The sequence below is a fragment of the Tripterygium wilfordii genome, chromosome 15 (assembly GCF_013401445.1).
Source record: "Tripterygium wilfordii isolate XIE 37 chromosome 15, ASM1340144v1, whole genome shotgun sequence".
NCBI lineage: Eukaryota > Viridiplantae > Streptophyta > Magnoliopsida > Celastrales > Celastraceae > Tripterygium > Tripterygium wilfordii.
This window is the reverse complement of record NC_052246.1, coordinates 666,523-681,837: the sequence shown is the minus strand read 5'-3', so window position 1 is coordinate 681,837 and position 15,315 is coordinate 666,523. Positions and strand designations below refer to the sequence as shown.

At 36.5% G+C, this 15,315-nt stretch overlaps 2 protein-coding genes across 4 annotated transcripts; both read left to right on the top strand.

The window, feature by feature from the left end:
• Nucleotides 1-3,307: 3,307 nt before the first annotated feature.
• On the top strand, nt 3,308-7,330 carry LOC120016067 (pentatricopeptide repeat-containing protein At1g73400, mitochondrial-like). Its single transcript, XM_038868647.1, has 3 exons — nt 3,308-5,505; nt 5,590-5,793; nt 6,635-7,330. The coding sequence occupies exon 1, from the start codon at nt 3,741-3,743 to the stop codon at nt 5,499-5,501; it is 1,761 nt and encodes a 586-aa protein (XP_038724575.1). The 5' UTR covers nt 3,308-3,740; the 3' UTR covers nt 5,502-5,505; nt 5,590-5,793; nt 6,635-7,330.
• Nucleotides 7,331-7,584: 254 nt separating this feature from the next.
• On the top strand, nt 7,585-12,611 carry LOC120016274 (DNA polymerase epsilon subunit B). Of its 3 annotated transcripts, none has more exons than XM_038868964.1 (13): nt 7,585-7,891; nt 8,053-8,170; nt 8,502-8,655; nt 8,799-8,930; nt 9,332-9,409; nt 9,811-9,915; nt 10,041-10,121; nt 10,221-10,351; nt 10,456-10,550; nt 10,634-10,733; nt 10,962-11,076; nt 11,215-11,325; nt 12,095-12,611. In XM_038868964.1, exons 1-13 carry the CDS (start codon nt 7,729-7,731, stop codon nt 12,233-12,235), a joined length of 1,524 nt encoding a protein of 507 aa, XP_038724892.1. In that variant the 5' UTR covers nt 7,585-7,728; the 3' UTR covers nt 12,236-12,611. The 3 variants fall into 3 exon arrangements, with proteins under 3 accessions (XP_038724892.1, XP_038724893.1, XP_038724891.1); XM_038868963.1 differs by having other exon boundaries at nt 7,590-7,891; nt 7,993-8,170; nt 12,095-12,547; XM_038868965.1 differs by lacking the exon at nt 12,095-12,611 and having other exon boundaries at nt 7,586-7,891; nt 7,993-8,170; nt 10,634-10,720.
• The last annotated feature ends 2,704 nt before the right edge of the window (nt 12,612-15,315 follow it).

Here is a 15,315-nt window from a genome sequence, read left to right as displayed (position 1 = left end):
TGAAGAAAGCAGAGAACTTGTCCATTGCTTTTTCATTTTTTTTCTTTTATTCTTTTTATCTGGTAATTATCGTTTGATTGTTCGTATGCATCGAGGGATCTGTTGCAAATTTTATAGGAGTCCGACGAGTTTTGTGAGGAAATTTCTTGATGAGGGAGATCGGGGTCGGGACTCGGGATCAGGCAGAGTGAGAGCAGATGAAATGAGAGAATCAGATAAGTGGGGGACACAATAAAAAATGTTTTTCGGAAAAGTAACACTTTTAAAAACTCCTTTTTGAAAATTACCCCACTTTTTTAAAAACATAAAATCTAACATTTTTTTGAAATGAATTATCCCAAATACCCTTATTTCACATGGTTTCATTTAAAAATCTTTTCCCCTCTTCCTGCGACATCACTTTTTAGTTCGTTATTCTTTCTCTTCGTTCTTCTTTCACTTCAACCCTCTTAATCTACGATTTTTACCTCATTCGACCGCCCCTCTGCACCTGATTATTCATGGGTATGTTTTATTTAATTTTGTATTTGTGATTCGGGTTTCGAGTATTCATTCGAGCAGTTTAAGATACTTTGTGTGTTATGTTCCAGTATTTCATATTTGTTGTTTCGAGTATTTTGTTTTATTTGTTCGAGTATTTTGTTGTATCTGTTCGAGTATTTCGGATTTGTTGTTCGAGTATTTTGTTTTATATGTTCGAGTATTTAAGTTTTTCAACTTTGACCGTTCTTAACTTTTTATCCGCTCTTGTGTTTCCTTATGATAATATGTTTCCAACGACTGATTTTGAAGACCTAAAAGTTAATTTAGGGTTCACCCCAATTGCGATTCGGAAAGAGATCGAAAAGGCGTTGTTTTGAATTATCTGTTTGAGTAATTGTAATTATCTGTTTGAGTAATTGTAATTATCTATTCGAGTATTTGGATTTATAAAGTGTTTCTGAATGAATTTTACATTTTCTTTTACAGAAATGAGTGTTGTTGACCTTGTTGTTATATACGGTGAAAACTGAGAATTTTGAGGAGGAATTTATAAATTCATTGGTGTTACTGGGAAATGTTTAGTAGTGAATGAGTCAATTTTCTATGATGATTTTTTGGAGAAGATATACAATATTACAGGAATTGATCGAACTTTGAATGAGGTGGTCATGAAATTTTTCTATAACACACATTTCCATATGAAACGGTTGATTGTATTACTCGAACCAAATATATAGTATTACTCGAACATATACACCATTTCCATTTAGAAAAAAAATGTATTACTCGAACATATAAACTATATACTTGAACAAATATTTGTAATACTAGAACATATACACCATTTACTCGAACAAGAAAATGTATAACAAAAAAATGTTCTTCACATCTCTTATTAACTCTGTTGGACTTCAAAACGACGCATTTTCGATCTTCTTCAGAATCTCAACTGGGGTGAACTCCAAATAGAATTTTAGGTGTTCAAAATCAGTCATCGAAAACATATTATAATAAGAAAACACACGAGCGGATCAAAAGTTACGGACGGTCAAATTTGGAAAACTTAAATACTCGAACATATAAAACAAAATACTCGAACAACAAATCTGAAATACTCGAAAAGATAATTACAATTACTCGATCAGATAATTACAATTACTCTAACATGTAATTCAAAACGACGCCTTTTTGATCTCTTTCCGAATCTCAACTGGAGTAAACCCCAAATTGACTTTTAAGTCTTCAAAATCAATCCTCGGAAACATATTATAATAAGCAAACACACAAGCGGATCAAAAGTTACAGACGGTCAAAGTTGGAAAACTTAAATACTCGAACATATAAAACAAAATACTCGAACAACAAATCTGAAATACTCGAACAGATAATTACAATTACTCTAGCATGTAATTCAAAATGACGTATTTTCGATCTCTTTCCGAATCTCAACTGGGGTAAACCCCAAATTGACTTTTAGGTCTTCAAAATCAGTCATCGGAAACATATTATAATGAGGAAACACACTAGCAGATCAAAAGTTACGGACGGTCAAAGTTGGAAAACTTAAATACTCGAACATATAAAACAAAATACTCGAAAAACAAATCTGAAATACTCGAACAATAAAACGAAATCCTCAAACAACAAATCTGAAATACTCGAACAGATAATTACAATTACTCTAACATGTAATTCAAAACGACGCATTTTCGATCTCTTTCCGAATCTCAACTGGGGTAATCCCCAAATTGACTTTTAGGTCTTCAAAATCGGTTTTCGGAAACATATTATAATAAGAAAACACACGAGCGGATCAAAAGTTACGGACGGTCAAAGTTGAAAAACTTAAATACTCGAACATATAAAACAAAATACTCGAACAACAAATCTGAAATACTCGACCAAATAATTACAATTACTCGAACAGATAATTACAATTACTCTAACATGTAATTCAAAACGACGCATTTTCGATCTCTTTCCAAATCTCAACTAGGGTAAGCGCTTATTGACTTTTAGGTCTTCAAAATCAGTCATCGGAAACATATTATAATAAGGAAACACATTAGCGGATCAAAAGTTACGGGCTGTCAAAGTTGGAAAACTTAAATACTCGAACATATAAAACAAAATACTCGAACAACAAATCTGAAATACTCGAACAATAAAACGAAATACTCGAGGAACAAATCTGAAATATTCGAACAGATACAATAAAATACTCGAACAACAAATATGAAATACTCCAACGGATAAAACAAAATACTCGAAACAACAAATATGAAATACTGAAACATAACACACAAAGTACCCTAAACTGTTCGAATGAAGACTCGAAACCCTAAGCACTACTAGATTGAAAAATTCATACCCTAACCACTGTAAACTCGAAGCACAAATACAAAATTAAATAAAACATACCCATGAATAACCAGGTGCAGAGGGGCGATCGAATGAGGCAAAAATCGTAGATTAACAGCGTCAAATACAATGAAAGAACGAAGGTGAAGAAGAACGAAGGTGAAAGGTGATGTTGTGGGAAGGGAAAATGAGTTCTGAATGAAACGATGTGGAATAAGGGTATTTGGGACAATTCCTTTCAAAAAAGTGTTAGATTTCATATTTTTAAAAAAGTGGGTTAATTTTCAAAAATGGGTTTTAAAAAGTGCTACTTTTTCAATAAACCCCAATAAAAAATACCGGACATCCGGTATATTGACTGGTATACCACCAGCCGATAATTCAGTGATATTTAATTGAATCAGACCGGTGACTTCTCCGCTTTCCTGTTCAACCGGCCGGTATAACCGGTTTTTTAAAACAGTGGTTTTGATTACAAAATTCAAATGTCTACCTCATTAAAAGTTAAAACCAAAGGAAAAAAACACGCTGATTGAATAAATAAAAGCAATATTTGAAAATTAGTAGGCAGCGGGCCACCATGTGGGCCTTCCCGGCCCACACTAGGGCTCTACGAGTGATGTATCCAAAATACTCCGTCTGCCCTATACTCTGGGTAAATTGGTTCTGTAGGTTCACATGTGAAATTTTATAAATTTTCTGTGGTCTATCCGTCTATCTCTAGTACCGTTTTCTTCGAAAGGAGAAGAAGAGCCCTTCTTCGTAAGAACTTGGGATTGAATGCGCCCGATTAACTTGAATACGGTACCCCGTACCCCTTAATTTTTCTTGTTCTTTTTTTTTTATGTCGATTTCCTAGAACTTCTGCTCTCAAAGTTCAAAGCTTCCAGTGTAATATGATTCACACTTCTCCAGTCCTCATCTATTTGAATACGAGGCGAGTTTTTCTCTTTCTATCTGCTGTCAAAAACCCACTTCATATCTCATTTTGCACCGCAGCAACTGCAAAGCCTCCTCTCATTGGTCCATTATGGTCCTTCAATGTTGCAAAAATCATGGTGTCTAGATTTTGGTTAACAACTACTCCATGTTTGAATTCACTTGGATTATCAAATACCTCAAATTCAATCATTGGGTTGCGTTCGTTCTGTTCAGAAGCTGCCTCCTTGGACCAGTCAGTAGATTGTGGTAATACTTGTTTGAATGTTAGGGTTAAGAGTTTAGACAGCCATGTTTCTATTGTTTATGCCACTATAATGGATAACTCCCATGCTTATCAAAACTTGGAGAAATCCCTTGATGAGATTGGTGTGAATTTGACCACCGATTTGGTTGTCGAGGTTCTCCGTAGACTTCATTTTGAGGAGAAAATAGCTCTTAGGTTCTTTACGTGGGCGGGGCATCAAGAAAATTATTCCCATGAGTCTAGGGCATATAACGAGATGATTGATATATTGACTAGTACCAAATACAAGGTGAAGCAGTTTCGGATAGTTTGTGATATGCTGGATTACTTGAGAAGGCACGACAAGAATAGAGTTCCTATTGATGTTTTGTTAAGGATTTTAAGGCAGTACTGTGAGAAGTATCTTTCTCATGTTCAGAAGTTTGCTAAGAAAAAGAGGATAAGGGTGAAAACACAGCCGGAGATCAATGCATTTAATTTCTTGTTGGATGCATTGTGCAAATGCAGCCTGGTTGTGGATGCTGAAGCTTTGTTTAGGAGGGTGAGAAAAAAGATCAGCCCCAATGCTAATACATACAACATACTGTTTTTTGGTTGGTGCAGAGTTAGAAATCCAAAAAGAGCAATGAAGGTTTTAGATGAAATGATTCAATTAGGTCATACCCCTGATAATTTTACATATAATACTGCCATTGACACCTTTTGTAAGGCAGGGATGGTGATGGGGGCAGCTGAACTTTTTGAATTCATGAGGACCAATGGATCTACCATGTCTTCACCCACTGCAAAAACTTATGCAATTATGATTGTTGCTTTAGTCCAGAATGATAAGATGGAGGAATGTTTTAAGCTCATAGGGCATATGATAAGCAGCGGTTGCCTTCCTGATGTTTCTACATACAAAGAAATGATCGAAGGAATATGCTTGGCAGGAAAGGTTGAGGAAGCTTACAAGTTTTTGAACGAGATGGGAAACAAGGGATATCCTCCTGATATAGTAACCTATAACTGTTTCCTCAAGGTCCTTTGTGACAACAAAAAGAGTGATGAAGCCCATAGGCTTTATGTGAAGATGATTGAGGTTGGGTGCGTGCCTAGTGTACAGACATACAACATGCTAATTTCAATGTTTTTTGAGATGGGCGAGCCTGATAGGGCATCTGAAACGTGGCACGAGATGGAAAATAGGGGTTGTGCCCCGGACGTTGATACTTATTGTCTGATGATTGATGGGCTTTTTGGTTGTGACAAAGTCAAAGATGCTGGTTTTCTTCTAGAAGAAGTTGTGAACAAGGGATTGAAATTGCCATACAGGCAGTATGATTCCATTCTGATGCAGCTTTCAGTTATCGGAGATCTCCGAGCCATCCACAGGCTTTCAGAGCATATGAGGAAGTTCTATAATCCTGCTATGGCTAGACGTTTTGCATTGGGTCAGAAGCGGAAAAGCATGAGCATAAGAGGGAAGTAAGAAGGTGAGAGAGTAGCATATTGCCTAAGGTATCTGTAAAAAAAACTGTTTGAGGTTGTTTCTTGTATCTGATCCTGTCTCTTTGCAGATTTAATGAGAGCTAGAGCCAGTTGTGAATCCTCGTTGGCAGAATGCTAGTAGAATTGCGCACGAGCTCTATGGATGCCTCAAATGAGTCATACTGTGGACCCAAAAATCATTCAAATGGCTTTGTTTTATGGAAGATGTCCTCTAATTCGGTTTCATATTTCATATGTCCTCCAAGTAGACACACCACAACCCTGTAAACCAGGTAATGCCTTGTGGGCAAAATTTTGACGTTAATACTGTTTGAGCTTTTCTTTTTAATTTGTGAGGAGAATGAAAGATCCATTGATAATGGAACACTCTTTATGCATGCTTGTGTGTTTCTAGCTTTTATGGCTTGGTTCTTGAAACTTTAAGGTTGTGATCAACACGCATATATCAATTTTGTTGGAGCTGCTGTGTGTTTTCTAAGATGGGGAAATTGTTCATGATGGCATTTTTTACCGAGTGCTTGTATTACATTTTGATGCGTGATTCCTCATTTTCCATTCTTGGATTGAGTTTCATATAATTTTTTTCCCTTTCTGTATAAGCTGCAAAGATCTATTTATCTGTTTAACTGTCTAGATTCAAGGTGAATGGTGATATCAGGTTAACTTTTCTCATCCAATTGTGAACCTTGGTGCAGTAGTAACACTGCGCTGAGTGGAACTTTGTTTTGCCTTGTCTACCTTTGCATTGATGTCATGCATGTTAAAGTCTAACCCAGTCATTCCAAGATTGCTTTAACAAGGCATGGTTGGGATCCGCTCTGATTTCTTTACTCCCAAACTTCTCAGTCTTACAATCCAAATATCCATCTTATTAAACGGCCTAGCAAACCGTAAAAATTCTGAGACTTCTATAGTGTAGACAAATGTCATAATTGTATTCCTTTGCCTTTGGAAGGATATATCTAGATGCTCTTTTCCTTTTCAAGTTTGGAGTTACATGTCTTGTTTACTTTCAGTTTGTCTGTGTTTTAAATATTTCAGAAATTAAGCTCTATCCCCCATTTTTTTAAATGCTCTTTCTTTGCTGACAAGACTCACTTTTGTTCTATGCAGTTCACCTGGAAGAATGTAAACATCCAATTCTTTCCTTATTTTCATCGGGTGTTATTGAGATCACTTTGCCAGCTCTTTATGTTTCTCATATATCTTGAACAAACATGCCCTGTTTCTCATACTCGAAGCCTCGAACCTCATGAATAAAACATGGAGGAGCATGGTTTTATTTGGTGAAATTGAAGCATGTCTCAGTTGGCTCTATATAAGCCCTTACTTCTGCCTGATCAGCTAGTAGTCTCCTTATGTCCCGCTAACTTGGGTCTCATGTTCTTGATGGAGCATGGCAAGTTAGTTTTGGCACATGAAGACTTTTAATCAAAAGGAGCAAGCAAGGTTATACACTTTGGTGGATTTGATCCGTTTGAAGCTGTGTTTTGTAGTCATTATTCTGTTTATCTGTAAGAGAGAACATGAAATTATTTGCCCACCATAATCTATGTGCAGCTCACTGCAACTGCAATGACAGATTGTAGAATAAACAACCTTCATCTGAGCATGCCGTTTTAAGATTTGCTCAGACTCATCTCGTCCCCAAGTACCGCTCACTCGTTCGGTGGATTGAGCTAGAGCCCTATTTGATATCCATCCACCAAAACAAGATGGTACTTGACCTGTTTAGGGATTTTCAGACTTTTAGTTTGTTGCTTGTTTGTTATTCCATGTTGAATCGGATTGGTTTGAGCCCAGTTTTCATCTTTTTCTCTACGTGCGAGGCTTGTGCTTTAATCGCAAATTCGCAAGTATTCTGGTTCTTCCCTTCCAATTTCCAAAGTATCATAATTTAGATTGGGCTCTCCTGGGCTTTTGACAGTTGTCAGCCACGTGAATTAGAGAAGTTAGTGGGCCGAACTGAGCCCATTGATTTTAATTAAAAAAAAATTAAACAGTCAACTCAGGTCACTGCTGTGAATGTGACTGTGGGCGCATACAAATTTAGGGTTTGCAACAATATTTTATTCAATCTCCCATTTTCCCGCCGTCTCGCACTGATTTTTTCCCTCCCAAACCCTAAATTTGACCCGTAACGGAAGAAAAGTGAGATTTTCTGAGAGAGAGTGTGAAAATTGAGGGAAGGAAAAAAATAGAGGAGAATGAGTGGCGCAGTGAGGAAGAAGGTGCAGAGGAAGTTCAAGATGAGAGGCTACTCTCTCAAAGTGGACGCCCTCGATGAGGTCCTCTCCTTCGTCAGTCGCTTCGAAGGCGCCGAAGATGAGGCAATCGACCTCCTCCTCGACCAGCTCCTCCATGAGTCACGTATGTGTAGATCGATTGCACTATATTTATATATATATATGTATGTATGTATATGTATTCGAAATCTTTGTGCTATTGCTTGATTTAATTTTTGTTTGTAGTTAAATCTTCGATTATTGATAAGGAGGCAATGCATAGGGTAATCAGTCTTTTGTTAGAAGCTGAAGGTGCTGTTGAGGAAAGTGAATCCATGGTATCAAGTAGCTCTGCAATTCGCGTAACTGATGCGTTTTTGGTCCCAAAATTCCGTTACGATCCCATCAAGAAGCAATACTACGAGTACGCCCTTCAATTTCTCTGATGATTTAGTTTCTCCTAAAATATTTTAGAACTAAAGATTGAAATGAAACAACTATTTTGCTTTAATTTTTGTGTGTGGTATATCTATGTGAATGTTTGATTACTTTTTCATATCTCCTATGTTTGGTTGATCAGTGAATTTTAGGAATAAAAACAAAATGAAGTACTATTTTGCCAGATTTGCTGATATACATTTGCTGACGACAAAATTTAAATTAAGAATAAAAAAGAGAATGACTGTTGCATCGCAGTGTAGAGTGGGTTTTTTTTGCTGTATCTGGAACTAAATTGATTCAACTTTTAATTCTAGGCATACAGGAAGCCTACCTATCCATGGCGCTGCATCTGCAAAAGCAGCTTTATACAGGGATAGGTTTCTGTTGCTGTTCCAGAGAGTGTCTCGCGATCCACATTTTGCTAAACCTGCTTTTGATACTGAAATGTCACATTATGGAAGTTGTGAGGTGTCTCTCTCTCCTTCCCTGCTGCCCCGCTTCCTCTTACCCTTCCCTGCTCCTTGTCGCTGTCTGTATGAGCGTTTTAAGATTCAAATAATAAGGTACAGATGTTTAAGATGTTACCTTCTTTTCATCTGATAATGTCGCAGATAGCTTCGATTCAATCTCTAATTGGGCAAACAGGGAGAAGATGGGTCATGGGAGTTATATCCCAGTTAGAAGATGGGCACTTCTACTTGGAAGATCTTACTGCTGCCATGGAAATTAACTTGTCCAAAGCAATATCCTTTCAACACTTTGTCCATAACAATTTTCTTTTCTTAGAAAGCAATTTCGTGCTTTGAATATTTAAAAGAAATATCACGTGTGATCATCAGACAAAGCAATAATAACACCATGGGATTAGAAAAGGTTGTTTTATAACCTTTTTGTTCTTTTTTCTAGTACATGTTACTCACTCTCATGAAATATATAGAACTTTCTATTTGATTTAATAATTTGATGGTGTTCAGTTCTTATACGGCCATGATGTGCAACTAGGAAGGATTATGCTTCTGAGCACCATGCAGCGCAAATCCAAAATATCATAACTGAATATTATTCTTTTTACTGATGCCAGTGGCTAATGATGCAAGTGCTATAGAAAGGAATAGAGATTATCATTTTCTTTAACGAGCAATACAAGATAACTACCGGATTCTTTTCAGAAAACACAATAGTTGTGGCTGAAGGTGAGATGCTTTTGGAGGGTATTTTTCAGGTGAGGCTTACATTCTTTAGTGCTGCAGTCTTTTCATTCTGTTTTGCAACCTGTAAAAGATTTGGGCCATCTTTGGCTTGCTCACTACTGTATGATCTGAATGAGAGTCTTCACAGCATAAATTACATCTACTTTCTGAGAAATTAAAATATTTATTCACATGGATATTCGCTGCAATGATTGTTGTGAATAAAAGCTTTTCACATGATATGTTACCTACTTACTTCTTGCACTTTAAATGTCTGAGGCTGTAGTTCTATTCCATTCTCAAATCACGACTCAACTCATTCGTGGTAATCATACATGCAAAGACTGATTTATTTCTTCTTGCTGCTGCCTAAGCCAGTGCCTGCAAGTTTCTATCCATTACTTTAGGCATACTAATAGTTTTTGTTATGAAGGTAACTACGTGTGGATTTCCTCCGTTAGAGGAGAGAGAAAAGTCTATGAAGTTACTTCAAGGGCATGACCTTTTCGGTAGTGGTATATTGACAAAAGAGGATACTGTATCCTTTACTTTTCTTCATTGATATGCATGATGTAGTAAATGTATATATTTAATCCTTGAAATTTTGCAGAGTAGCTATTAACAGCCTTGTATTTTCTTGAGTTTCCTATATGCTTTCCGTAGCTTAGACTTGCAGAATTGGAAAAGAGAGCCGTTAATGATATGTTTGTTATACTCTCTGACATTTGGCTGGACAATGATGAGGTGATTCTCTCCACCTTGTGTTCTCTTTCCTTGAAAAAAAGAATTATACTTGGGGATTCATAGCTCAGCTTAATCATAACTGTCTTGTCCGTAGAGAAGGTCATGGCAAAGCTGGAAACTATACTTGATGGTTTTGAGAATGTAGAAGTAACTCCATCCTTATTTGTTTTCATGGGGAACTTTTGCTCCCACCCGTGTAACCTTTCCTTCCATGATTTCTCAAGTCTAAGGTGAGGGTTTTGGTAGCACTGATCTCGTTTTTGTCACTAAAGTTATTGCTAGAAAAATGGTTTCCATGAGAAAAAATGCATTAATGCACAACTTAGACATGCAGACTGCAGTTTGGCAAGTTAGGGAAAGTTATCGGAGCCCATCCTAGGCTAAAAGAGCATAGTCGGTTTCTGTTTATACCAGGTCCTGATGATGCAGGTGATGAAAACTGATCATTGCATATTTCTTTTGACTTCTCTTACAGCATTGAATTTCTGAGTGGCAAATTTTGATGATTTCAGGTCCCTCCACAGTCCTACCCAGGTGTGCTTTACCAAAATATTTAACTGAAGAGCTTCAGAAGCATATCCCAAATGCAATATTTTCAAGTAATCCTTGCAGGTTAATTTTCGCTTATTGATAAAACACATACTGAGAATGGGCTTTCTTTGGAGGACATCCTCTTGATGGATTTACCGTTTATTGTTTTGTGAAACTTTTTGTCGTGCAATTCTTGTGAGATCAATATTGCAGGCTTTGCAGCTCGAATCACAATGCATGCAGTGAACTTGTTATAATATTTGACGCAGCTGACAGTCTTAGCAAACCAATACTTGTTCTTGAATGCAGAATCAAATTCTACACCCAAGAAATCGTATTTTTCCGCCAAGATCTGCTGTATAGGATGCGTCGATCATGCCTGATACCTCCATCTACCGAAGAAACCAATGATCCTTTTGAGCATGTACATTCTACCCGCCTTTCCCTTGGTTCTCCACCCCTCCCTTCCTCCTGCTCTCCGTGTGCTTGGGTGTGTTTTTGCTGACGTTTTTTTATTGGATATTGGTCTCTGACATACATGGGTTTTGACTTTTTGCTGCAGCTTGTTGCTACAATAACCCATCAAAGTCATCTCTGCCCGCTCCCTCTCACTGTACAGCCAATAATTTGGAACTATGATCATTGTCTCCATCTCTATCCTACTCCACACACGGTACTACTTGTATCATACTATTTTCCTGTCTTACTCTCTACATTCTGGAATACATTCTTGCCTTATCATCAAATTATGTATGAACTATGAAGTATCAAAGATGTGGTAGTAGCTATCACAATGATATGCTTTGATATGCGTCAAACAAAGTGTAATGGTTAGAATGTTTTTGTAGCTAGTCAAATTATAGAAATTTGGAATCATGCATAGCTAAACAAATGGACAAGGTCTGAATCGTTGTGCTACAACTTTACAAGAGATCTGAATAAAATTGTTTATCATTATTTCTTGAGACGGACTGCTAATTGTTATTACTTATTTGGAAAGTGAAAATCTTGGTGCCATGAGGCCTTATAGAGATTTTAATATTGTCTCATTCTCAAATCCTATTTGAAATAGGAAATCACATACTATAGCAGGTATCATGATATGATGCTAAGAGATGGTAAATCCCACCACATAAATTTGAATGGTTGGATATGCATTTTATCTCATTTAAAAAAATAAGAGAAGGCTTGGGTGAACAAGCTTCCATCAGTTTGGGAATGGTTTATCGACATGTTGTGTATCATTGAGTTCAAAACATCATTCCATTTCACTTAGCTATAATAAGTGGATGAACTCAGATTCGTTTTACATCACAAATTTTGGACGGATGCCAGCGACTTTTTCTCTTGAAGCTGACAATATTATTTATCAACTTATTTTTAGCCATCTTTTACATTATGTCCCATTTTCTGGTGTTGATTATATGATTTTGTAAGTGCAGATAGTTTTAGGAGACAAAAGTGAGCAGAAGGCTTTCAAATACACAGGAATCACTTGTTTTAACCCTGGATCCTTCTCAAATGACAGCACTTTTGTAGCTTATCGTCCTTGCACACAGGAAGTTGAGTTTTCAGCCCTGTGAGTACTAAACAAAATTACAACCTTTGATATTCTTGCTGATAAAAGAGTTCCAGAGTACACATAAAGTCACTTGCTTGAATTAAACTATCTTTGATGTTCGCCCAGTTTCCTAACCTCTAATACTAGTATACCTGATGAATCAGTATTTTCTGTTGTAAAAGGCTGTGGGAAGTATTATTTTATTTGGTGGATCATATCTAAATAAGCTAACTATATAGTGGATGTGAGTAGAAAGTAGAAACTCTTTTCATTTGTCAAAGAATACCGTGTATCATTTTATTTTGTATTTAATATCTGCTATTTTCGGTACTCATATAATTTGATAGTTATTGAGTATATCCTTAGGATTTAGTGCAATGAATTCAAAAATATGCTCACTTGATTCCGCCTCATATTATGAAGTTTTCCAGTGTCTTATGTATAGGCGAGCATGTTACCCAGTGTTTTAAATTACTGTATCTTTTCTCCTATGAAGCATTCATGTACCAACAAACATGAAAATATTCAGTCTTACATTGCGAACTTTACTCACAAGTTTCTTTTTTTCCCGTGCTCATCCCACCTTGCTGAGAAGTTTGTAAGATATGGTACCCTTCTACTTAATTTTCACAAATCTCAATCTCAGTAAACTATACAGGATAATAATATTTTTAACCTTTCAAGCAGTTTTTTCTATTTATATAATATGCTAAATTTGCTGTGTGCTTACATAATCACTAATCTAGTCGCTGCAATACCTAATTAATAATGAGGTCGTTTATTTTCGTTTCAACTTATGATTCTAGTCATAATCATAACTGAAAGAAAGCACAAATTTACATATCAGATAAACATCAATGATAGTTATTGCCTAGTGGTAGCAGTTAATTCATATAGTAGCAAAGAAAAAGTAAATATCATACATGATATGAAGCAAACTTAGGAAGTATCAGTATAAATGCTCACGAGTTAATTATGGTCGTAAATTTTATGCTAGTGGGGAACTTAATTTAGCCATGGAATATGTAATGAAAGAACAATGTGTCATTAAGTGTTTAGTTATAGATCTTCCTTTTATGGTTAGTATTATTTTGACTAATGCAATAATCTTAGTGATTCTGAGGGCCGGTAAACTTACATATATGCTCCTAGTCGACAAGTAGACAATGTGTGATCATTTCTGTTGTGGATTATACGGCACAGACTTTGACAAACTGAGCTCTTGATTTGAAAATTGCTATTGGATAGTGAATTTGTCGGCACCATAGTGGCCCTACTAAGTGATTGCTGTGCACTATTGAGTGATGTTGTAGTTTTCTTATGCCTTTTATGATTTCTTTCGCCCTATATATGATTCTATAAAAGTGGATCTGACCTCTTGATCAAATCTGAACATGACAAAATATGACTTCTTGTTTGCTGGAGATGCTTCTTTTATAGTTGAATCGCCGCAACATTCTCTTAATTTGATCTTTAAGGCATTCATTTTAATGCGTGTCAGTTTTATTAGAGGGCATAAAGTTGTCATATTCCATCACGGTTAGTATGAAAGTTCATTTAACAGAATTTGTACATGCCAAAATTGACGTTTACATCCCTGTCTTCTACCTAATACCGGAAGGCCCAAAAGTGTGTTGCACTCAATGGATCATTTTGAATTCATCTTTGTTAGTTTTGCCAACTGACTTGATTTTTATGATAAACTTGTTTACTGCTTAGTTTTGTCAGCTAAGCAGTTGTGGAGAAGTATTTTCAACTGTTGATTTGGCAAGTTGTGGCTTGAGTTTGATATGTATCGGTTGTGTAGCAATGAAATGTGACCAAGAGAACATGTTAACTGTAAGATAGTAGCGTTAAATTAGCAATTACATATTTGGTAGGTAGGTATACATACTCTTCCTTTGTTAAGCTAAGGAAACAGAAGCGTTTTACAGTTGAGAAGTTTAAGTAACTTGTGGTCTCAGAAATCTTCTTTTTTTTTTTTTTTTATTCTTTAATGGGTTTCTGGGTGTCTTATTCGTGCTTTGGCCCACAATTAGAGCAGAACATACGTAGATTTGTAGATTATTAAAGACTAGTACACCAAGAAATTCTATGAATCTTGGAAGTCTTGTTTAAAATTTAAATTCTAGTGTAAGAGAATATTTGGATTTGTACGTCTAGATGAAACTAACCGGGAGGCATTCAGGAGAAGTAGGTGATACAGGTAAACAGTATTGGAAGAGGTCCATGGATGAAACAGTTAGGATTGTGAGTCAATGTATTATAAAACATATCCAGGCAGGAGTGCCATCTGTAGTTTACATGAAGATTGTAGATGATGACACTCTGGCTTTCTCTTTTGATTATTTTAAACATGCTTTTTTTGGCTTGGTAATATGCAGAGGGTCAGAAATGAGACCTCTGTTTGTTTGTGTAGAGAAAGAGAGAGAGTAGTTGTCCTGCGGACAAATGGTGGGTGGAAAGATGGGAGATGGCTCTCTCCCTCACTTATTTAACAAGCAATTTTATTCTCTGTTGCCCACCTGGAGAATGAATGGTTGGCCAACGGTAAAAGAAGACTGGTGGCTTTTTTAATATTACATGATACATATTAAGCATCCGCAGGTTCTTTTGTTTTCTGTCTTGCTACCAATCCAGTCAGCACATCGATCCATCCCAAAGATCTCCCCCCAAAACTCTACACCGTAATAAGAATCTCAATAGCTTCTCCATCGATGCACGAAATGCGAATTGTCTCAATCATGTTTTCCACTTCTTTTTCCTTCACAAGTTGAAGCCCCTGCACCCATTCTCTGGCTCACAACTTCAAGAACACAAATCTTCCTTGTTTGTTTCCAATACTCAATGTCAGCACATCCGATAGAAGAGAACATTTGCTGCTCTTGTGTTTAGGCCTGTTGAGAAAAACATTGTCGATCTCTTTAGCTATCTCTGCTTATAAGAGTATGAGAATAGGAGTGTAGAAGCATTAAAAGGACGATATTTGTCCGAGAGGGGGTTTGGAATGATCGGTGTGGGAGTGAACTGAGCTGGCGAAGGACCCATTATTTTTTTAAAATTTAATTCAAATTATTGATCAAGTGTGATAGCTAGAGTTTT

What these genes read in the sequence shown, in the direction of transcription:
- LOC120016274 (XM_038868963.1), top strand. Translation starts at nt 7,729, where the DNA reads ATGAGTGGCGCAGTGAGGAAGAAGGTGCAGAGGAAGTTCAAGATGAGA. An exon ending in CACATTATGGAAGTTGTGAG is followed by an intron (nt 8,656 to 8,798) that starts GTGTCTCTCTCT and finishes ATAATGTCGCAG; the next exon opens with ATAGCTTCGATTCAATCTCT. An exon ending in TTTTCAAGTAATCCTTGCAG is followed by an intron (nt 10,734 to 10,961) that starts GTTAATTTTCGC and finishes TCTTGAATGCAG; the next exon opens with AATCAAATTCTACACCCAAG.
- LOC120016067 (XM_038868647.1), top strand. Translation starts at nt 3,741, where the DNA reads ATGATTCACACTTCTCCAGTCCTCATCTATTTGAATACGAGGCGAGTT.